Source organism: Heloderma suspectum, chromosome 4 (assembly GCF_057233095.1).
Source record: "Heloderma suspectum isolate Gila_16-S chromosome 4, 16-S_ref, whole genome shotgun sequence".
Classification (NCBI taxonomy): domain Eukaryota; kingdom Metazoa; phylum Chordata; class Lepidosauria; order Squamata; family Helodermatidae; genus Heloderma; species Heloderma suspectum.
Genome location: NC_139461.1, coordinates 193603282 through 193626251, shown reverse-complemented (window position 1 = coordinate 193626251; position 22970 = coordinate 193603282). Strand labels below are relative to the sequence as shown.

The 22970-nt window shown below is 45.9% G+C and overlaps 2 protein-coding genes across 7 annotated transcripts in view; both read left to right on the top strand.

Annotated features, from left to right (window-relative positions):
• LOC146347888 (uncharacterized) overlaps positions 1-5498 on the top strand; it is a 103572-nt gene extending 98074 nt beyond the window's left edge. Inside the window, exon 8 of one of the 4 annotated variants that reach the window (XM_084851741.1) lies at positions 3939-5498. Coding sequence is in view for 1 of the 4 variants with exons in the window: in XM_084851740.1 (XP_084707866.1) it covers positions 3939-4040 (102 nt within the window). In the remaining 3 variants the exon portion in view is untranslated. Of the gene's footprint in view, positions 1-2845; positions 2884-3938 lie in introns of those variants that run through there. The other 3 variants (XM_084851742.1, XM_084851740.1, XM_084851744.1) reach the window with 3 other exon arrangements.
• Positions 5499-8661: 3163 nt separating this feature from the next.
• On the top strand, positions 8662-22755 carry S1PR1 (sphingosine-1-phosphate receptor 1). 3 transcript variants are annotated; one of them, XM_084851694.1, is made up of 2 exons: positions 8662-8768; positions 20497-22755. In XM_084851694.1, the coding sequence occupies exon 2, from the start codon at positions 20645-20647 to the stop codon at positions 21782-21784; it is 1140 nt and encodes a 379-aa protein (XP_084707820.1). In that variant the 5' UTR covers positions 8662-8768; positions 20497-20644; the 3' UTR covers positions 21785-22755. The 3 variants fall into 3 exon arrangements, with proteins under 3 accessions (XP_084707820.1, XP_084707818.1, XP_084707819.1); XM_084851692.1 differs by lacking the exon at positions 8662-8768 and adding an exon at positions 16280-16579; XM_084851693.1 differs by lacking the exon at positions 8662-8768 and adding an exon at positions 16926-17252.
• The last annotated feature ends 215 nt before the right edge of the window (positions 22756-22970 follow it).

Here is a 22970-nt window from a genome sequence, read left to right as displayed (position 1 = left end):
ACCAGATAGTGATCTGACCATGACAAGGGGGTGGTGGATATACCCCCGACTTCCAAATCACTCCCCACTTCTCCAGAAACAAACACAAGGTCTACTGCATGACCGGCTACATGGGTGGGCCCAGTTAGAATATGGTGCAGCTCCCAGGAGGCCATGGTCTCCATGAAGTCCCGAGGTGCTCCTGTGAGGATGGCCTCCGAATGTACGTTGAAGCCCCCCAACACCAGTAAGTTAGGGGACTGTACACGCACATCAGAGACCACCTCAAGCACCTCGGCCAGGGAGTCAGTCGTGCAGCGAGGTGGACGGTACATGAGCAGAATCCCCAGACTGCCCTTCGGGCCCAACCTCCAGTACATGCACTCAGCAACCTTGGTCTCCCGGAGAGGGGGTCTGGTGAAGACCAAGGACTCTCAAGGACATATAGTTGTGTGAACTTGAGAACACGTTTACTTTATGGTGTTTGCACGTTATATTCAATGTACGTACCACCTGTGAATGGCGGCCTGAGAACATAAGAGCCATGCTGGATCAGACCAAGGGTCCATCCAGTCCAGCATTCTGTTCCCACTGTGACCAAGCAAGTGTCAATGGGAAGCCTACGAGCAGGCCATGAGCACAGTAGCACCCTCCAGTTCATGTTCCCTAGCAATTGGTATTGCCTCTGAGACTGGACATAATATCTAGCCATCATGACTATTAGCAACTGGTAGCCTTATTCTCCATGAATTTGTATAATCCCTTTTTAAAGCCATCCAAGCTGATGGCTGTCATTACATCTTGTAGTAGTGAATTCCATAGTTTAACTATGTGCTGTGTGAAGAAGTACTTACTTTTGTCTATCCTGAATCTCCCACCATTCAGCTTCATTGGATGACCCCAGGTTCTAGTATTATGAGAGGACAAAAATGTCTTCTATCCACGGTCTCCACACCATGCATAATTTTGTATACCTCTATCATGTCCCCCTTTATTCACCTTCTTCCTAAGCTAAAGAGCTCCAAATGTAAGACTTTCCTCATAAAGGACTTTGTCAAAAGCCTTTTGAAAGTCCAAATAAACAAAGTTTGCTGGAACACCCCTATCCACATGCTTGTTGATACTCTCAAAGAAATCTAAAAGGTTAGTGAGACAGGTCTTACCTTTGGAGATGCCAAAAGGAGTTTTAAGACCTCCACTCAGAGGTATTTAATATTCAAAATTACTGTGGAACATGGCCAGTATGTACCAAATCAAATCATGGGTTAATTAATCTATGATTTGCCGCTGTTACATGCGAATAGCCCCACTCTGAGGAAAAGGGGCTAGTATATTGATAATATTAATTACTGTATAGGATCCTCCTTAGCTAAGGCATTGAAAAAGAAGTTCTGGGTCTGGTTCAAATTATGTCATGCACCATAGCCAACTTAAAATTAGCTGCGTGGGTCCTCAGAGGTTTTGAACTGGCTGAATTCTTCAAGAGCTGACTTCCCAAGTGATAATTACAGTCCTCAGTTGTAAATGGCACATTTCTTTATAGTGTTGAACAAGAATCCTCCATATTTACCACCCCATACAGTGGCTGGATGTTTTGGGGAGCATTTTGGCAATTCATGGGGAGGGGAATTATTTGAAATATTGGCACAGGCTGGGGGTGTTCTGGTATGGAGTGTCATTCAGTGGAATTTGGGGATATGAGGAATAAAGGCCACTAGCTGGAGGGAAAGACAAGAGGGCTGCTAGCTCTCATGTTGTTGTTTTTTAATGTCCTCCATGCAAATGAACTCCCGATTTCAGAGGATGAGTTTTTCCATGTTCCCAATTTCGAGTTGGAAATTCTGTCATGAGAACTTTCAGCACAACTCTTGGGCTCAGCACTAGTTTTCCTGAATAAAACTTCCGTGAGGCACCATGATTTAAAAAAAAAAAAACACACAAGCAAAAAACTTTTGGGAACCAGGCTAGCTTGACTGTATGATGCTCAGTTTTGTTAAGTTTTGCTCATATGAAAACTGTAGCAAATAACTGCACCTGATCGCTACTCTTCTTGGGAGAGGACTGAAATTGAGAGTTATTTATGCAGATAGCTGAAAAATTAGCTTTCAGGGAAAATCCCACCAGTACAGAAGTACTAATATTTTGAACTCTTTGAATATTGACGCTATAATGTAGCCCAGCCTTCCCCAACCTGGTGCTCTCCAGATGTTTTGGACTTCTATCAGCCCCAGGCAGCATGACCAATAATCAGGAATTCTGGGAGTTGTGGTCCAGAATATCTGGAAAGCACCAGGTTGTGGGATGCTGATGTAGCATCCTTTGCTAGAACTCTGATCAGTAGGAAACTGCTTTGAATTAATAAATAAAAGAGAACAATCAACAAACATGAAGGGGAAGGGTGAGGCCCTTGCTGATGGCTGCCCAGCTATAGAGTTTCCTGTCTGATTTTCCAAGAGTAGAGTCTGTTTCTTAATCTTCCCTTTTTGTTCATTTTTTTACAAGTTTCTTTGTTTTCTTTTTATTTGGCTGAAAATCTGCTCAGACCCTCCAGTTGAGAAATGCCAATGGTGGCTGTAAACTGCATACATGAGGCATTTTTGACCGAGCTGTACATTTGATTGCAGAGAGCTGAAGATACTATGGTTCCTTTCCCTGCCCACAACTTAAGCTAGAAGATAATTATGTTACTGCTATATAGGCAGTAAACAGGCTACAGTAATTATAAGTTCAGAAGCCCTCAGAGTCAAAATATATGTACTATTGGCCTGGTCCACTGTGATAAACACCAGCCTGCTTCCCTTTAAAGTGGTACTGTTGCATTACTTTGACAGGAAAGCTAGTGACGTTAACTCTTCTCTTTTCAAAGCTCTGCTCTTGGACGAAAGTTCTCTTGTTGATGTAAACAAGGCTTTCAAGCTGTCAAATCTTTTGAGAGCACATTTATATCTATGGTGTGTGAACCTGATTCCTTTAAATGCCCTGTGGAAGTTAAACACAGCTTTATTCTTTTGTGGGTTCCAGTGAAGACATAATTTGGGAAACCTGTATTTAGCACGCTTCTCAAGCTTCTGGAAAATTCTTCACCTCTGAGGGAGAATGTGAGTTTGCTGGCATAGTCTTGTAGTGAGACCCTGTGAAATTTCTGAGATGAGCTTGCTTTGCTCATTGCTATACAGCTGCATCTGTTCAGCTGTTTTGGGGGGAGTTGGATATGCCTCTGAACCTCCACAATAAAAACTTAGCCCATCTGCACTGTGTCCAGTGTTGATTGTGGTGCTCATGTAATGGGCACCACAGTTGGCACACTTTTTTTGAGGTGATACGCATTTTTCCTGCTTCTAGAGAGGTAATTTCTCACTCCCACTGATTGTAGCCATAGTGATATCAAGGCAAGCACTAGTGACTATCGACTGAGGATAATGAGTTTAGGAGAGGGCTTATAAAGTCATCTAGGCACCTTAGCAACATTGATCTCTCTCTCACTGGTGCTGTGCATCTGTTGGCTTCAGAGAAGGTATCAACTCCACCCTCTAGTTTTCCTTTGTGCAAGGAAGGCACCCACTTCTGCTGATCTAAATAAAAAAGAAAGCTATCCATGATAGTTAAGCGGTTTTACATTTGCTTCCAAACACTGGTCCTTGATTCCCATGTTGTATGCACACAATTCTTGTATCCCCCTGTCACCTCCGGTCAAACAGGTTCTGAAACAAACACCCCCCCCCCGCAAAACCTGTTTGCCAGACATGAAGGTGGGATGAATGTACACACCATGAGCAGCAGCAATCTTCCTTTCAATCTGCCTTCAAGTCTGAAAAAAAACCCTATTATCTGTCTCCGAGTAGTAGTAGGTTGTATAAAGCAAAACAAAGATTGAGTATGCTATAGTTTAATTATCAGCACTGTGCCAAGAATATTATAGCTGTATGTTCTAACACTCTCCTTTTTTCTTTTCTTTCCAGGTCTTTGATTTTAGACTCGAAAAAGAAGATATGGAATTTTTAGACTCAATGAACATCGACAAAAAACTGATCCACCTTACCTACCCATTATGGAAGGGATAATCTTAAACAAGATGGTTGCAAATTGCAATGGCTCAAAATCTCTGGACTGCCTCAAGTCTGTCTCCACCATTTTGCTTTAATGCATTCTGAGCTGCTGCAAATGACACATGTTGAATACTGCATGCACAAACCTATCTTATTAACAAATTGTTTTAGGCAACCTAATGTTCCCATCTTCCAATCGCACTAAAATACTTTCCAGTAAATGGTGATTCATTCTTCAGCCCAGCTAGATCTGAGTAAAAATGACATTGCTGAAGACAGATACCATCCTATGATTCTAGCCATGTGTGGGGCAAATGGAGTTTGCCATTGGATGCTGTGAAAAATAAATAGTCTGCTTAATTTAAGGTCTTGCCTACACACATTTTTTTGCAAATTAGAATCAGTTCTAAATCAGTTTAGAGCCAGATGCTGCGATTACATCATTGCAATCCAATTTTACTAGCAGTTAAACTATAAAGTTCTGAAACATGAAAGTTCTGTTAATTCCAGGCCTTCTTATAAGCAACAGGTTCACCATTTAGGTTCAGACAGGGCAGCCTCTTATCAAGGCAGCATGTAGAAAAAAGCCTCACTGTGCCTGTTGTGGCCACAGACCTCCAAAGCAACCATAGGCAGTTATATCACAAGATCTTCTTCCAGGCAAGGAGTGTGCTGCTGCTATTCACTCTCACAGCAGTATAGTACCTTGTCATGCTTTTTTTTTGGGGGGGGGGGGCAAAGAGAGGAAGGAATTTCCTTGCTGCTCCTAGCAAAAAACAGGAAAGGTATCGCTCTGGTGGTGAATGAGCGATCTGGTGGAGGGACAAGAAGAGGGATGGAAGGTGAACGTGATCCTGTAGCTGGTTTGTGAACCTGTGGCTGTTACAGATGCTGGGAGGCTTCCCTCCATCCGACCCAGGTCATGCCTCTTTAAGATGCACATGTCTGAGTCAGGACATAGACACGCACTGACCTTTTTTACAATAGTTCTTCCTGCTTATATAAGATTCATCATTCAGTGGCAATTTTAAGCAGGTTGAACAAAACTCTTCAGCTCTCTTATACAATTGAAGGACAGGGTTAACCTGGGTAAGGCTGCCTTTGCGCTCTGGATTGCTTTCCATAAAGAAATGAAACTGTCTGTTTTGCTGGTGACCATACAGAGTACATTCACTGAGTATTTCATATAACGACTTCAAATATACAATAATTTTTCTGCAAAACCACAAGCTGGCATGGTAGGCCCAGCTGTGGCCCGTAGTTCACATATTTAAAGTTTTCCCAAATTTTATCAGGCCATTCTTTGAACTTTTCCTCTGTAGAGTAATTGCACAGAACTGAAATGTACTATGGAATGACCACATCTAAACCTTGGCACTTCCAGGAACAGCTTTGTTGAATGTCTTTCTATGCTCCTTTGTTTTGCTTAGTGTGAATGGCTTTGCCTGCACTGATTTAGATCACCAATTCCACAAAAGTAGTAGTCTAGAAGTGTACCAGTGTGGTTTGTAAACGCTTTAGGAATTGAGCAGTTGGGAGAATGAAGCATTTTATCTCTTGTAATGGGATGCAAGGAAACTATGTGATGTTCAGAACTGACCTAAAATGGTAGACTGTTTGCTAGAAAGATGCAAGACTCCAGAGTAGAGGAGGAGATTGCACTGCATCAGGGCATGTTTTTTCCTACAAAGAGCAGAACAAGGCTTATGTAAAGTTTGGGTTAAACTTCCTTATTTGAAGGTAGATATCAGACCCAGTAAAGCAGGTGACTAAGAGCCAACTCACACTTTTTCCAGCTGCATAGGTACACTAGTGTGCTATTGCCATTTGCGGCAGTATATATGTAAAGTGTGATGTGGAGGCACATATCTCCAAGTAACAACCAATTGCAGTTTCTGGACTTCTGTCCCTGAGTGTTAGAGTAGGAGTTAGCAGGCTTCAGGCTGGTGGGATCTACTTGGTTTTTTACTAGAATCCAGAGGTCCGCCAACCAGAGGCAACTGCAAAATAGTGGCTGAGGTTGGCAGGGCCAGATGCAAAATGGTGACTTGGGGATGAGGGTCAGAGCCAATTATCTACTGCAACCCCCATCCCCTGAGCCTGCATATACAAGTACAAATATATATCTGAGTTACTACAGATTAGGAATTCTAACACAACACTTTAAAACTGGTCAGCAGAGCTGCACAAAGGCAGCCAATTAATACTATTACAAGTTACTCATCCTCAACCTCTTTGCACATGCATCCAACAGGAAGGTGCCTGAATTCATGTCACGGTTCCAGGACACCAAGGCAAAGGCCACTGTTGCCCTGTCCCCAAGGCCTGCTATATGCCTTCCCCCATTTCGCCTTCACCAGGGTATTGAGGAAGGTGAGAGCATTGAAGGCTCAGGTGATTGTGGTGGCTCCTTATTGGCCACACCAACCACGGTTTTCAGACTTCAAGGAGCTCAGCATCGAACCTCCCAGAAGGCTTCCAATGCAGCCCAACTTCCTGACCCAGGGTCCCCTGTTCTACTTGGACCTGAAGTGGCTCCACCTTTGTGCCTGGAGATTGAATGGCGACAGCTTCTAGCTCATGGCATCTGGGAAGGTGCAACTTCTACCATCCTAGTCTCCAGGAGGCCCTCTACAAACAAAATTAAATGACTAGGAACATCTTCCAAAGGTGGTACAGGAGAGAAAAAAGACCTCTCCACTTCAAGCTGGATTCCCTCACCTTCTGGACTTCCTTCAATCTGGTCTAGAGCAGGGCTTAGCCACCAACACCTTAAAGTGTCAAGTGGCAGCCTTGCATACAATTCTGGGAGCTGTTGCACATCACCCTCAAGTCAAGAGATTTCTGAGGGGTTGGCTCTTCTATCTCCACCTCCCATATATAGGTTCCCTACCTGGGACCTTGATGTCATATTCCAGCTCTCACCAAATCGCCTTTTGAACCTCGGTGTTCTATCCTCTCAAGAAACTCACCTGGAAGGTGTATTCCTAGTGGCAGCCACCTACGGTAGAAGGGTTACGGAACTCTGTGCCCTTTCCAACTGAGAGGAGCTGTGCATTTTTCACTCTCACAGGGTGACTCTCTGTACTAATCCAGCATTTATTCTTAAAACAAACACCACCTTTCATCCATCTCGGGATATTGTCCTGCCTGATTTTTGCCCCAACCATTCCCACCAGAGGGAGTGGTTGTGGCATAAGTTAGATGTGCAGAGAGTGCTAAAAAATTACATCACATATACATAGGACACCAGGGTCTCTCGTCAGTGATGTTCCAACAAAGAGAGTCAGGGGTGTCAAGTGTCCAGAAGTCCTATTAGCTGGTGGGGTCAGAGACTGCATCTCTTGGCCTACTGTTCTTCCAGCAAGCCTGTTCCAGAATTATAGTCCATCTGGTAACAGAGGCAGCCGCCTCTGCTGCATTAGCTACCCAAGCACCCCTGGAAGATATTTGCAGGGCTGCTACCTGGCTCATTCTTCTACCTTTATTCAGCATTACGAGTTTGACCGGTATGGTTTGGCTGAGGCATCCTGTGGTTGCCAGGTTCTGCTAGAGGTTCTGTGAGTCACTGTGCCTGCCTGTATCATGCCCTCACTAGAGGAGTCCCCCTCAGGAAGAGGTGGACACCCCAGAAACCCAGGGCACTGCAGACCAAGGACTGCCACCAGACCCACTGGAGGCTGAGCCCTCAGGGGAGATGGTTGCAGGGCCATCCCTGTCAGGAGAAAGGGACTCTCTCTCTGAGCAACCCCCTGACCCCTGGGAGTGTCATCGACTCTCAAGTGACAGACTACTAGGGCTCCTGCACAAAGGAATGTTCACCTCCAGAAAAGATCTCCTCAGGAGAAAGTGACTCCTCAGGAGTAAGGCTCTGGAAAAGGAGCTTTGATTACTGCAGCTGAACTCTGTGTGGGGTCCAGCAGCCTTCAGGCTGAAAAGCCTTCACTGAAAACCCAGCCAACATTGGGACAACATCATCCATCCAACCTCTGTGCCATGTACCTTGCCTCCTGAACCATACCCTGTGATTGCTGCTCTATTTCCTGACCTTTTGGACTGCCTAACAACTCTGCTTCTGGACTGTGTAATGTACCGGACTGATTTACTGTGTTTGACCTCTTGGTTGTTATATTGACTACTCCTGCTGTTGCCTAATCCTCTTTGTCTGACTAACTGCCTGTGTTCTGACCTCTGCCTGGATGTAGACCACCTCTGTTGTAGCCTGAACCCCACTGGATAACAATCATTGCAGTTAGAGTTTGCTCCAGTCAAAGCAGGACAGTCTGGGGGAGGGATACTGCTGTTGGACATCCCTTTCCTCTTGGCGCCACTCCTCTGCTGACTGAGAATGGAAAGTTGGACTGACCATGAAATGCTCTTCTGGTCAGCGCAGAGTGGACCCAACAAGCCCACTCTGAGGTTTCAGTGACTCCTATCGCATGAGGACATGGGGGACTTAATCTTTGTCTTCGCACAGTGCCCCTTAGGTAGATAGGGCTTCCTTTGCCTCTATCCCATTCAGTACTCATTCACTGTTTTTTCCCCATAGTTGGTGGGAATTGTTTATCTTTTCTAAATTTTTTAGTTTGTTATTTCGGAGGATTCTACTGCTATCAGCAGGTTCTGCAACTGAGTTTCCTCCAGGAACAGAAGTAAAATTTCATTGGCTCTTCCTTCTCAAGGTGGAAGAGTTAAACCTTTGCTGTTGAATCCACTCTCTGCTGACCAGAAGGACACTTCACAGTAAGTCCAACTTTCCGATCTCTTACCTTTGTGGAAAAGGGCTGGTGGCTTTCGCACTTGCGTCTGCACTGGGAGAAAAGATGTGGGGCTTGAGCACAAAACTTTTTGAGGCAGAGCTGGTTCCCTTCAGCAGCTTCTCTGGAGGACTCTGGAAAATGAGGATAGGAGACAAAACAAGTTAGGAAAGGGTAAAACAGTGTGTGCAGCAACTCCAAAAAAGTACAGGAACGTCTCTTACCTTTGTGCTGGGTTCACCTGGAGATTAGGAGTGTCACCTCCACCTCCCCTTACAGCCACCTCTTTCCTCCACTGAGGCACACCTCATCTGTAGAGAAAGTTGGCCCATCATTCTTTCTGTCCAGCAAACAGCTCAATTGTCTGGTGTTTAAAATCCAAGATTTCTTTAATGATCTGTTTCTCTATGGACAGCATTGCCAAGGCGCTGAGTCTGACATGGTGTTCTGCAGGAAAGTTTTGATCCTCTTCAGAGCTGGGAATGACTGCTTTGCTTCCCCTGTTGTCATAGGTGTGGTGACAAGGATTCTCAGCAAAGTCACAGTTTGCCCCAAAGCTGTCCCCAAATAGTTTTTCAAAAGTAGGTCTAGGGGTGTGGGAGCATTCCTGCAGGTGTTGAACTCTGCCCTCTGGTACAGGATGGAAAGCTCTGCCTTGAGTCTCTCCATCTCCAGCATCAGATAAGCCTCTGCCATTTCATTCGGTGCCTTCTGAGGGCATCTCAAACACCAATCTAGCAGCAATGCAGCCAATGAGTGCCTTTATGGTGAGCAGAAAGACCTTGAAGTGGGTGCAGGCTCTTTAAAGATGAACTTGTCCTCCGGTTCCTTTCTCAGTTTAAATGATCTCTGAGTTAAGCATGTTATGGACATGATTATATTTAAGCAGCTGTTGTGTGAATGGCAAAGAAATAATAGAATCACAGACATCTGCTTTACATGCTCCTGTATACAAAGAGCTCTTGAAATGTTCAGAACTAAGGCACATTCACATCTCTTCCAATGCCTCCTGCTGTGGAGTATCTAATGCTGTTCATTTTTGTTCACATCAATATGGCCCCTCTGATGCTTTTTCGGTCATGACTACATCAGGCTGAACTTTAGACGTTTTTCCACAGCATCTGAGGGGCCATAGGATATTTTGGATTCCTAGATGCGAGACTGCAGCCAGCACAGAAAGATGGGGAAAGGGGGTGTTTCGGTGGGCATGGGGTGGGGGAGAGGAGACTGGAGAGGCCAGGATATGAGCTATCCTGAGGCCTCTCCAGCTTCCTTCCTTCCCCCTCTGAAATGCTCCAGCTGGACAGGCAAAAAGCCCGTCTAGCAAAAATGCAGAGCGGGAGGACGGGGAGGCAACAATCTCCGCTGCACTTCCCATTCTGCATTGGATCATTAAGCCTTCAAGTTTGGAGGCTTGTGATCGAGGGCGGAAACAATAGGATTGCACCCTAATCCCATTACCAAACTTCTTGAGTCAATTCTTTCCCCATTATAGAATGCTACCCTGACACATTAATCCCTCCGAGTGGGATACCTAGGTTCATGAAGAAAGGAATGGATTGTTTGTTTTCAGCCCCTTAGCTTACTTCCTTTAGCAAAACATGTGAAATCCGTAATTCTGAGGCAGTTGCAGAAGGGTTTCCTCAAACTATTTTCCATGCCTTTTCTCTGACAGTTGCAAATTAATACCTTCTTGTTATGTTCTATGTTTATTGACTCAAAACATGAGTGTGCATAGCTCCATTGCGTAGGGGTGCCTGACCATGTAGCCTTATCTGAGTCATTCAGAAAGGGGCGTGCAGCAATTGAAACTGTTAGAAACAAAAAACGTGCCTAAGTGACATATTCTTTTTTGCTCTCTGATAATTTTGGCTGATGAGTGCCTCAGGATAGCTGTCCTTTTAACAGAACAGCCATTTCCGCCTGAACCTCACTGTATGATATTACTATTCTGTGGTTATGGGTTGTACTAGGCAGTTATGCTAGCAAAGAGAGGCAGCTCCTTTCTAGGGGTAGTATCCAATATGAAGTAGACCCATATGAAATGAATGGGAGTTAAGTCACAACTAACCGAAGTCTCGTTCATTTCAATGGGTCTACTCTATATAGGACTAACACTGGATACTACCCTTAATTCTTCTCATATACCCTATAGGTGATGGTGAACAATGTGTGTTTCCTTCAGTGGTGCAGTCAGGTAATTTCAGACTAGTGCTGTGCCAAAAAATTATTCCATATATTTTTTCAACCATTCTCATTCCATTTGATAGAAGAGAAATTGTTTCAAAAAGAAATTCAATACTGAAGAAATTTTGGAGAATATTTGCAAGGGCTGGGTCTGGGTTTCTTGGGCTTACCTTACTTAGGAGGTGGCCGAGCAGTGAGCATACGTATCCTGTTTTTCATTGTACAATCATCTCTCTGGACTCCGGTAGCCTCCTCAGCTTCCTACACTTCAGTTAAAGCCCAGTTTAAGGCACCACGAGGTAACTCCTCCCATAGGGCTTTTTCAGATCAGGACGTGCAGGCAGCCTGGGAGGCTGGCTGTGATTAGGTACGCTCAAAAACACCACCAAAAGAAATTCAACATAAATTATAGACTGTCCTAAGAATGAGGCAGAACAATGGAAGCCACTTTCATGGGAGAAGAAAACTTTCTGGAAATTGGAGGACAGATTTTGGAAAAGCCATCTGTGTAAAGCTCTATTTGGGACTCTGAATTTAATGGTTCTACCCAGGTGGTGATAGGGGGGAGCAGTGGTGGGGAGCATGCAGTTCCCATGTATTGTTGGACTGCAACTCCCATCAGCCTTTGTAAGCATAGCCAATGGTGAGGAATTATGGGAATTGTTGTCCAGCAACATTTAGGAGGTCACTCATTCCCCATCTTTGCTTTAGAATCTGAAGCAGGGCTGCAGAACTTCAGGCTTGGGGACCACATTCAGCTCACCTGGGGCTCCAGTCTTGGCCCCTGCTTCCCTGCCTCTTCCCTCCACCCCCAACAACCAATTGTTTGTTAGTTTCCCGGCTTTCTCCCCCCCCCCCTTCTAAAAGGGTAAAATGCCTCTCTAAGGCTTAGTTACTGGCAGTAGGAGCTTTAAACTTAAATATTCCGGGGGGGGGGGAGTTGACCCCACCCTGTTTATCTTTGGCCCCACCCACCACTGGAACATGGCCCTCAAGAGCTTCTCTAAAGTAGAATCCCCTCTTTGGGCTGAAAGGAGTTCGACACTCCTGATCTAAAGTTTACATGGTAATGTGTATTGTTGCGCTTCAATATGTGGTAAGCTGGCCCTGTTGCATTTGGAGGCCTTTCTGCTCATTCTGCCCAGTCTGTCCTAGAGTCCTGCTCCGAATCCCCCATTGGTTTCCTTAATAGTCATTGATAGCCCATCAGGCAGATCTTTTTACCTAACAGTCCACAGCTGGGTGAGTGCTGAAAGGGACATTTTAAACTGGGCTAGAGAAAGAGAAAACAGTTCTATGCTTTTAATCTGGTTGGGGAAGCTGTCTTCAGGAATTGTAGGAATTGTATTGCTTTGGGACTAGCCCTGCTTGCCTACTTCCTGCCTGCCTGCTTGACCTGTATACTTGTAAATAAAAAGATATTACAAAAACATCCCGAGTCTCCAGTACACTTTGAAAAGCCACCCTGAAACTTTCTACCACTTGGGCAAGTTATTGGGAGGAACACAGAAAGGTATGGAGCACGGAAAGCTACCTTCTACCAGCTCAGACTATTTGTCCATTTATTTAAAGCATTTACCCCACTCTTCAATTACAAAAATGCTCTCAGAGTGATTTACAAGTCAATAAAACCAGACAGTCCCTGCTCTCGGAACGGCCATCTAAAAAAGACATGACACAGAAGGAAAATGCGATGGGGAAGGAAAATGAAAATTCAGGCACCAATTCTGAATGTTACATCATTCTTCTAATGACCAGCTGCAATGGAAAAACAGGGATGTGTTTCCGGCTGAACATCAGGAAAAACTTCCTGACTGTTAGAGCAATATGACAATGGAACCAATGACCTAGGGAGGTGGTGGGCTCTCCCACACTGGAGGCATTCAAGAGGAGGCTGGACAGCCCTCTGTCAGGGATGCTCTGACTTGGATTCCCACATTGAGCAGGGGGTTGTTCTCGATGGCCCTGTAGGCCCCTTCCAACCCTACTATTCTATGATTCTATGGATTTAGTCCAGTATCTACTTTCACTGGAAGCAGGCTCTTCAGGGTCTCAGGCAAAGGGCTTTCCCATCACTTTAAAAACTGGGGATGTCAGGTTGAACCTGGGACCTTGCGCTTGCCAAGCAGATACATTCCTTTTAGCTGTTGGGCTGGTGTGGAACAGAAAGATCATGATCCACTGTGCTCCTCCTCCAACCCAGGAACTGGCATTGAGGGGCAAGGAGGCAACGGTTGCTTCTTTTATTTATTATCGTATTTATAAACTCCAGGTCAAAAGCTATGGGAGCAGTATACAACAAATTGAATACAAACGGTTTTCAAGAACAGCAGAGAACATCAATGAAAACAGTGGCTGGGATTTAGCCTAGCCAGGAGACGCCTGAAAAGAAAGGTTTTCAGCAAATGCCGAAAACAAAGCAGTGTTTTGAAGCCATCATCTGGGTGGGTAGGAGTTGGCAACTTACAGCCCTCCAGATGTTTTGGCCTACAGCTCCCATCTACCCTAGGCAGCATAGCCAATGCTGAGGACTGATGGGACCTGCGGCCCAATAACATCTGAAGGACCACAAGTTACTCACCCCTAATAAAAGATGACAAGCAGGAGGAAGGAAACTTCCAGATGTTTCTGACTACAGCTTCCGTCATCCCTGTCCATTGGTCCTGGTTGGGGCTGGTGGAAGTTATAGTCCAAAACATCTGAAGGGCACCAGGTTGAGGGGAGGCTGAATGCATTGCCTGCTTCTCCCCCAAGACGCTGGCTACCAGGTTGTAGTGAGCGAGGAAGATAAACACTTCCTGAGTCCGTCAGCCACAATTGGAGGTCATGGTAATACTTGCTACAGTCCAAATGTGAGGCGTGGGCAGGAATAGAGAGAGAATTAGGCTTGGTCCCACTTCTTCCAGTGTGCGTGCGTGTGTTTATATGCATATATGATGACATGGGACCAAGCAGCCATTGGAAAGGAGACTATCCCAGGAAAGGAATTAGCTGGTGGGGCAGTACCTCTCTGTCTTTCATTGTCGTATTCAGGCATAGACAGGCAAACTTTTTCAGCCCAAGTGCCAAACTGGCTCTGGGGAAGCCCAGCAGGGCCATGTCCCCAAGTGGGTGGGGTTGCTCCACTGCTGGCGTTTGGCCCACAATGTGAGTGTATGGACGCCATTCACACATCCAGATGGAGGGTTGGGCTTGATGGTCTTATAGGCCCCTTCCAATCTTACTATTCTATGATTCTATGACACACACACACACCCCTCAAACAATTGTTCCTTCCCTGCTGCAATTAGGCTTTTAAAAAGCCTACATGGATTCCAATGGGTGATTTTTCAAGGGGGAGGTTTTCAGCACTGGGGGAGGGGAGAGCTAACCCTCTCTCCCCAGGAGGACCCTGCCCCAAAATGCCCTCACACACTGCAATTAGGCTTTTGAAAAAACCTTCCATTGACACAGCTTGCTACTGAACAATGTCCATGGCCTTATTCATTTGTATGTGCCAGCCAGCAGAGTTGCATAATGTTTCTCTGGCTCCCCACCCCACCCCGGTGAGGAGAGCTTGCTGAGGGGCGCCTATAGCAGTCCCCTGTTACTTCCCTGTTAACTGCCTTGTCTCACAAACCAGGGTGATGGTAAATCAGAAAAACACACCCGTTGGCCACTCAAGAACTGCACTGATACCTTTCATAGCCTTTCTGTGCAAACTTCTGTGTGGATTGTACAAGCATGCAGGTTTAAGTCACAGCCAATTCCAAAGACTGGCTGTATGGGATCATCGAATTCCATGGGAGATCCTGTATGGCCAGTACTATTTCCTATATTACTCAGAGGGAAAATTTAGTTTGCTGCTAAGTGTGTACCCAAACGGAGTTGCTACAAGCAATTGCATCTCCTGGCCAAGTGGACCTACAGGACAGCCATGTTAGCAAATGTGTGTTTTCCACAGTCTTCAAATGTCCCGTTAACAAAGATAGAAAAAGGCATGCGTGAAGGGGACTTCAGCCCATACCATAACCCTGTAAATCTTTCTCTCCTGCACCCAGTATATCAGTCGCTATGTTTTCTCTCTCTCTCTCTCATTTTGAGTGGCCTTATATGTGCAAATAGTCATAGTCATAGAATCATAGGGTTGGAAGGGACCTACAAGACCATCGACTCCAACCCCCTGCTCAAATGATCCATTCCAGCCCTGACATGACTGCCAGAACTTCCAAGTCACCCAATGGCACCTTCAATACATTCCCAATGAAGTCACTTTACACATTCAGTTACCACCAGTCAACAAGAGCTGACTAATCAAACGATGCACACAGGCATATATGAACTGTCTGGCACATACTAGGTAGAATGCAACTAAAGTCCTATTCGGAGTAGACCTATTGAAATGAACGGACTTAAGTTAGTCATGGTTAACTGAAGCCCCATTAAATTTCAATGGGTCTACTCTAAGTAGGACTTTTGTTGCATTCTACCCACGCTTTCCTTTTGGGGGTGTGTGGGTTTGCCAACTTTTCTCACACACTGCCCTCCCCCACCCTCCCCCAGCAGTCTGATGCCCTTAACAGGTGTTTGATCTTGCAAACATTAGCCATGTATACGGCTGCCAACCCTTGGCTTACTCCTAGGGGTTGTGTCCAATGCGGTGGAGGCTGGTGGCGCCAATGACAGTGGGGCTGTGGATCCGCTTTGTGTTTCAGTCAGAACTCGAAAGGAGCGGTCCAAAATGGATTCACCTTGGAGAGCTCCCTTAAGAGTTCTGATTGGTTCTGGCTGAAACCCACTGTCATCGGAGCCACCAGCCTCCACTGGTCCAACGTTAGTCCTATTTAGAGTAAACACATTGAAGTAAATGGGGTTTAAGTTAGATTAACGTTGGATACCACCGCATATGCTGTTAACCGTAGCAGGTCCCCTACAGAAAGGCCAGGCTTTTCAGAGCATGGAGAACAGGCATGGCCAGCTCTTAATCCAGCTTCCATTAAAGGCATAGGAACAAAGGCCAGGGGGAAAATTGGCAACCCTACTCCCGGCCGGGAGAAGCCTTGACTGGGGAACTGCAGCAAAGGGGGCCAGGCAGCGGCTTGGCAACTCTCCTGTCGGGCGCCTCATCCGCGTAACCGGCCCCCTTTGCTTCCACGCGGGGCCGCTCGGCATAAACCCCCCCGCCAGATCCACCCAGCCCCAGACAACTTCTCTGCCAGCTGCCAGCCGGCCGGCGGGGAGGAAGGAAACAGGTGTTAACCCTGCCGTCGCCACGCCCGGGCGAGAGCTGCCGCCCAGGAATCAAGACAGCCGCGGCGGCTCCAGCAAGCGGCAGAGAGCGCGGAGCGCCCGCTTAGCGCGACCCCCGCGCCTCGCTCTTCCCCGCTGCCCGGCCCCCGCCGGGACGCGCGCTGTCCGCGGCGCCTCAACAGTTAACTGGGGCGAGCTGCTGAAGTGGCCCTCTGGAGGGCGGGCGAAGAATCATAGGAAACTCCGGGGCTGGCCTTTGCCCAAGGAAACGTTTTAAATGAGCTACAGAGGCGTCCCGGCTTTTGTGACCAAGTTGGCCCGGCTTGTTGGCCCGGCGATGCGGTCGCCTTTGGAGAGAGAGCGGTGTCCTGCCTGAGCGAGGTATGAACGCCGGGGGAAGCGGGCTCTTGCGGGGTCTCGGGTAGATACGCTGCGGGCGGGAGAGGAGCGTTCGCGGTGTGGGCTGAAGTCTGCTTCACACGTGTGAATGTGGCGAGGACACGTGTTTGCTAACACGGGTGTCCTGCAGGTCCACTTCTGCGGGAGATGTGATTGCTCGGCGCAACTCCCTGTTTGGGTATGCACTCGGTGGCAAGCTCAGCTTTCCCTCGCGGTAACGTGGGAAATAGGACTGGCCGCATGGGATCCCCCTTGGAATTGCATGGCCCCATACGGCCAGCCCTTGGAGCGGGCTGTGACTTAAACGTGCGTGCTTGTGCAATCCTGTGTATGTTGACTCGGAAGTAAGCCCTACAGTGCTCAATGGGGCTCACTCCCAGGGAAGTGAGCATACGGTTGTAGCCTTCAGCCCTCTGCGTTGGGAAATTGTTTCTCTTTGCCGGAGCTAGTCGGGAAGACTCAGCCTCCCAACAGAAACTGGTGGGAAGTGAGAGAAAGTTGCCCAGGAGTATTAATCTGAAATGGCAGACTCCCCTGGAATGCGATAGAGCGTGTGCACGTAGTTGGCGAACTCATCTCTCAACTTTCTCCATACTTAATGCCTAGCAGCTGAACATGTGAACCGCCTCTGTTGAGGAGTGCGGTGGCTGAACCGGTAAGTAAGTCTGTGGTATTTGATTTCTGGGGGCTGTTTCACCGATGCCAATCATGCTCTGATGTTACAGGCAATGGATGAAATGCGCTTGCATATAAAAACGCAACCCCGAGGTTAACTTTCAAGACTCTGATGGCATCATTTCTCATAGCTGATGGCACAGAATCCACTGAGAAGGGGATGTCTGAATGTATGTGCATAGGCTGAGGCACAGTGGAGGGTTAACATAATAAGGTGAGAAGAGTGCTAAGGACCCTGGCAATGCCTTAATCTTTTCCTGATAGTTTTGCCAGGCAGGCTACATGAATGCTATGCATAATTGCCACTGTGAACTTGACAGTGGCGTGGATTGACATGGATATTACAAGAGAATAGGTACTATTTATCAGATGGAGATTCTCTGATGTTATTTTTATAAAAAAGCAGAGAGAGAGAGAGAGAGAGAGAGAGAGAATGTCATTTTCAGGCAGAAAAGTTTCCACTGGTAGAAGAGCATGCGAGTTTTCTGTGTGGGGAGCTCTAGACAGTTCCCCTGATTTACTTGACATGACTGAATATAACAGCGATTAGCTGCTTCGGCTGTACTCCTGTGCTGCACAGAACAGGAGGATTTTCGTTTCTTCTACTGAGGATTTGTAAGTAGGCACAACCTGAGATGGGATGTTGAAGGGACAGGACTAATGCTAAACGCACTGGAGGATCCAAGGGATGAGAGCTTTGATTTCAAGCTCAGAGTTTAAAACATTGCCACATATTGGGACGGAAGGAATTTTCAACCAGTTTGCTTTGGCTGATGTCTTTGGTTCTCCCCCTTGCAGTATGTGGGAGCAGCTTACTTGTTTGAATCATCTTGCTATAGACATCTCTGACAGAAGCCATCATGGAATTCTTTTGTTTTGCTCACCGCTTTAATCATATGGGCTAATTTATTATAAGGGTTTGCCCCGGGAAGATTGTGTGTAGGGAAACTAGACCTGAAGATTTTTTAGGGCTTTTTCAGTTGTAGTGTATTGTGTCTATGGTTAAATGCCTATCTGTAGCCTGATGCCAGATGTTCAGTGTATGTGCAGCGAGGGGGAAATTTTCAACAAGCCGGCTATTGCCACTCCCAACTTCCAGACATTCAGCCAAAGGTCTGAACATGTACAAACTGTATTCACGTAGCCATGCTCTGTGCAATGGGGAATCCTGCAAAAGGCAAAGTAACCTGGTATGCACATGGAATATATGCACGTAGGCTCTGTTCAGAACTTTCCAGAATGTATGGAAGTTTGGATTGGAGATTGTGGGTGGAATCCCAATTCCCAGTCTCTTCCCCCCCCCCCCCCCCGCTTTTCACATCTACTGAACGTCTTTCACAGGGTTTACTTGAGAGAGCCCAGGACCCTTACATTCTTGAATCCTCAGTCGCGAGGAACGTGCCAGTGTGATGTAGCAGCTGAAATGCTGGTGTTGGAGGTGGGGAATCACTTGGATTCGAAAGCCCTTCTCAAATCAGGTTCATACTTTTGAAACTCCCAAGTTTAAATGAGTCAATACCTGTTTAGTGGTGTCAAACATAGAAGTGAGGGCCTCATATGTTTCTGCAATAATTGATTCCATGGTTAATGTAAGGCAACCCCAGTCATTTAAATGTGTGCATGCCACTGACTACTAATGAGGTGCGAGTGTGCATGTGGCATTTAAATGCTACTATGTATTGTATGTGAGAGCAAAAAGTTATGCGTGAATTGACTCCCTGTTATGAAGTTCACTGGGTATACTTGGGAAAGTCAGCATTTTTCAGTTTACCCTGTCTCATAGGTGAGGATAAAATAAGTTGTAAGAACCTTGAATGCAGGGTATGAGATGAATTTAGCATGTTTCATTTCCCCCACCCCTTTCCTTGAATTGCTTAGTTGAATGTTTTAACTTAGCTTCCTTTGTCAAGCTAATTGACTACACCAAATAGTGCAAATACCATGAGTGCCTTCTGTGTTCAGTTAGTCCTTAGTTCCATACCTCCTATTACATCTCACTTTTTGCCTGATAATTTAGCACACAGACAGGTTTGGCTGCTTAAGTCGATGGGAGGCAAACCTCCAAACTGCATGCAGGACTGTAGCCAAAAGCCATTCTGTTCTTTCTTCCCTCACAATTAGAAATGCTCAGGAGGGGTTTCTTTCATCTCTTAGCTTTCCTCTAGTTTTACTGATTTTAATTCCAGAGATGAGAAGGCTTGGGAAAAGATATGGGGTCTGGGAGGACTAGTTTTTTCCCAACCTTTGACATCTCTATCTTTTTATTTATGCTTATTTTTTTAACAGACACAACTTTGGCTTAAGTTCATATTGGTGTTAGAGGACAACTTTTCCCCTTGTACCAGTTGCACCTTCCTTTCAACCTCCCCTACAAAGTGATTCTCATACAAATTTTGAACCAACGAACGTTATTTTCGTTACACAAACAGAACCATATAATTGAGGTAGTCAGAGGCATTAAGAGATAGCTTAGGCTGCAATCCTATACATGCTTGCTTGTGGAGTCTTATTGATCTCAGTGGGATTTACTTCTGAGTAGACATGTCTAAGATTGCACTGCAAGGAAGTCTTTGACAATTACATGAAATTAGATGGAAAATTCTTGCAGCAGGTGAAATCTCAAAACTCTGCAATTCCCATTTCCCTTCATTTACTTGTTTGAAAAGTCATGTTCGTTTTGTGTGTTTAAGATGCTTCTGCTAGTTTTCAGGTTTTCTGTTTAATGAGATCAGCAGACATGAAGTGTGTGTGTGTTTTAATGGTTTCACTCACATTGTCATGTGTGAGCTGTTTCAATCAAGGACAGAAACTGTAATTGTTCTGCTGTGATCTGACTGTAAACTGTATAATTTGGCTCCCAGGATAGAAATAAGTGGATCTTGTGTGTAAAATGAGAAAGTGAGTATCTTGACCTCATGGCTATACACATTAATGTGTTGGGACATAACACCTTAACCTAATATCAGAGTCATGATTTCATAAAGTGGTTATCACTTCTGCTGAAGCTAGATGAAGTTTGTTTAACCAGTCAAATATGAATGATACATAAAATTGAGTCGAATGGCATTTTTATTGTCGGTGTTTAATTTGCATAATTCTGACCACAGCCAACCTGCAGGATCTGGTGTTTGGGCTTCAAAATGTTGGCTGATGACTTGCAGTAAACTAAAATAATTGCTCTTCGAAACTAACCCTGTTTTGCCTATCTCTCTCCTGCTTTTAAGGACTGTGGTTTCTGAGGTTACCCAGAAGGTACTAGACGTTGGAGCCGCAGACGTTTGGACGTTGCAGCCAGCCAGGGCGGCTGGTGAAATTCCTGCTTCACACCGCCTCTTGGCAGCTTTCTGGAGAACTGCAGTCCAGGCTGCAACCATGGATTCTACCAGTGGCCCCCATGGGAAGGGCCTTAATGAAGTCAGCTACTATGTCAACTACGCCCTCATCAACAAACATTACAACTTCACAGGGAAGCTAAATGAGAACACGGACTCTGGGATCAAAGCCTCTTCTGTGGGCTTTATCATCATTTGTTGCATCATCATCCTGGAGAACATATTTGTCCTGCTGACGATCTGGAAAACCAAGAAGTTCCACAGACCTATGTATTACTTCATTGGTAACTTGGCACTCTCCGATTTGCTGGCTGGGGTAGCTTATATTGCCAACCTCTTGCTGTCTGGGCCCAAGACCTATACCCTCACACCTGCCGAATGGTTTCTTAGGGAGGGGAGCATGTTTGTGGCATTATCTGCTTCGGTCTTCAGCCTCCTGGCTATTGCCATCGAGAGATACATTACAATGCTGAAGATGAAACTCCACAATGGCAGCAATAGTTTCCGCTCTTTCCTGCTGATCAGTGCCTGCTGGGTCATCTCTGGGATATTAGGGGGTCTCCCTATTATGGGGTGGAACTGCATCGGCATCCTAGATTACTGTTCCACTGTGTTGCCTCTCTACCATAAGCATTACATCCTCTTCTGCACCACTGTGTTCACTGGCATCTTGTTGGCCATAGTGGTCCTTTACTGCAGAATCTATGTCTTGGTGAGGACAAGGAGCCGTCGGCTGACCTTTCGGAAGAATGTGGCCAAAGCCACCCGCAGCTCAGAGAAGTCTCTGGCTCTGCTCAAGACGGTGATCATAGTTTTAAGTGCCTTCATTGTCTGCTGGTCTCCTTTGTTCATCCTTCTCTTGCTGGATGTGAGATGCAAAGTCAGGTCTTGCCCCATCCTCCTTAAGACTGAGTATTTCTTGGTTCTGGCAGTTCTGAACTCGGCTACCAATCCGATCATCTACACGCTAACCAACAAAGAGATGCGGAGGGCCTTTGTCAAGATTATGTGGTGCTGCAAGTGTCCCACCACAGACTCTGGGACCAAATTCAAGAGGCCTATCATTGGAGGGATAGAGTTCAGCCGAAGCCGGTCGGACAATTCCTCCCATCCGCAGAAAGATGAGGGTGACTCTCCAGAGACTATTGTGTCTTCGGGTAATGTCACTTCCTCATCGTAGGAGTTTTTGCAAAGAGGAGGCATGAGCCCCTTGAAGGCTGACACATGGGGAATGGCTCTGCTCACTTGTCTCCCACTAGAAAAAAGAGAGCTATGGGAGAAGGGATCTGTCTGAGGTGGGGAGCAGAGCGCTTACTAGGGTGCTGTTGATGGCCTGGGATGGATGGTGTGACTGGAAAACATTTCCCCCCTCGAAGCTTGTTGTGTGTGGGCTTTGTGCCAAGGCAGCTTCAGGTTGTTAGGAGCATTCATGTCCGATGTAACTCTGAAAGACTGAAACCTTGGTAAACCAACACTTCGTTGAATGAGAGTGAGTGGCGGAGGAGAGTAGGTGTCTTCCAACATTCTCTTTCTCCCAAGACAAATGTGAACCCCTGAAACAACATTCTTGAATGATGGCCCTCCCCAACTAGGTGAGGGGAAAAAATGTGCCACTGTATTCTGGGATGTGAGGATTTTGCCTCGGGACTGGCTGAGATGCAAACGACACTTGGGCACTTTCAGTTGAAGGTCAATGGGAATGAGACCTTAAAGACTGCAGTGGGTTAGTCCGAGGAGCACAGCGCCATGCTGCTTGCTGTAGTCAAATCTCCCTGGATTAGTGCGACTCTGCTTGACTTAGGTTGGGTATGTTTGGAACTGTAGCAGAAGTGTTGTTTGAACCTTGAATTGATTTGATAAATGTGCTACTCAATAACAAGGTGGATTTATTATGTATTTCTATAGCACCTGAGTATACAAAACATTGTCCAACAGCTGTCGTCTCACTTATCTCCACAGTGATCCTAAGAAATACTTTAGGCTGAGAGATGAGACTCGGACATTTAAGGCTGAACAAAGAGATGTGTCTGGGCCTTTCTACAACCTAAGTCGGTGGCCTACATTCCACCGCACTATACTCCAGACTCTTTTATATCCCAGAATGTTAATAATTTTTAAAGGTGTTTATAGTTTGTCAATCAATGTCCACAGAAAGTGTTCTTTGTGTTAATTGAATGTAATTTGTTACAGTGTCAATCTCTATTGTGTGTGTGTGTGTGTGTATGTGTATATATATATATATATATATATATATATGTAACTAACCTGAGTTAATCAGGTTGAATGTGTACAATGTGTAGAGATGCTAATAAGCGTAGCACCTGCCCTGTAGTCTTCAGTCTGATCAGATCTAGGACCTTGCCTGT

Excerpts from the sequence above, each read along its gene's own strand:
- S1PR1 (XM_084851694.1), top strand. The coding sequence starts at position 20,645 with ATGGATTCTACCAGTGGCCCCCATGGGAAGGGCCTTAATGAAGTCAGC.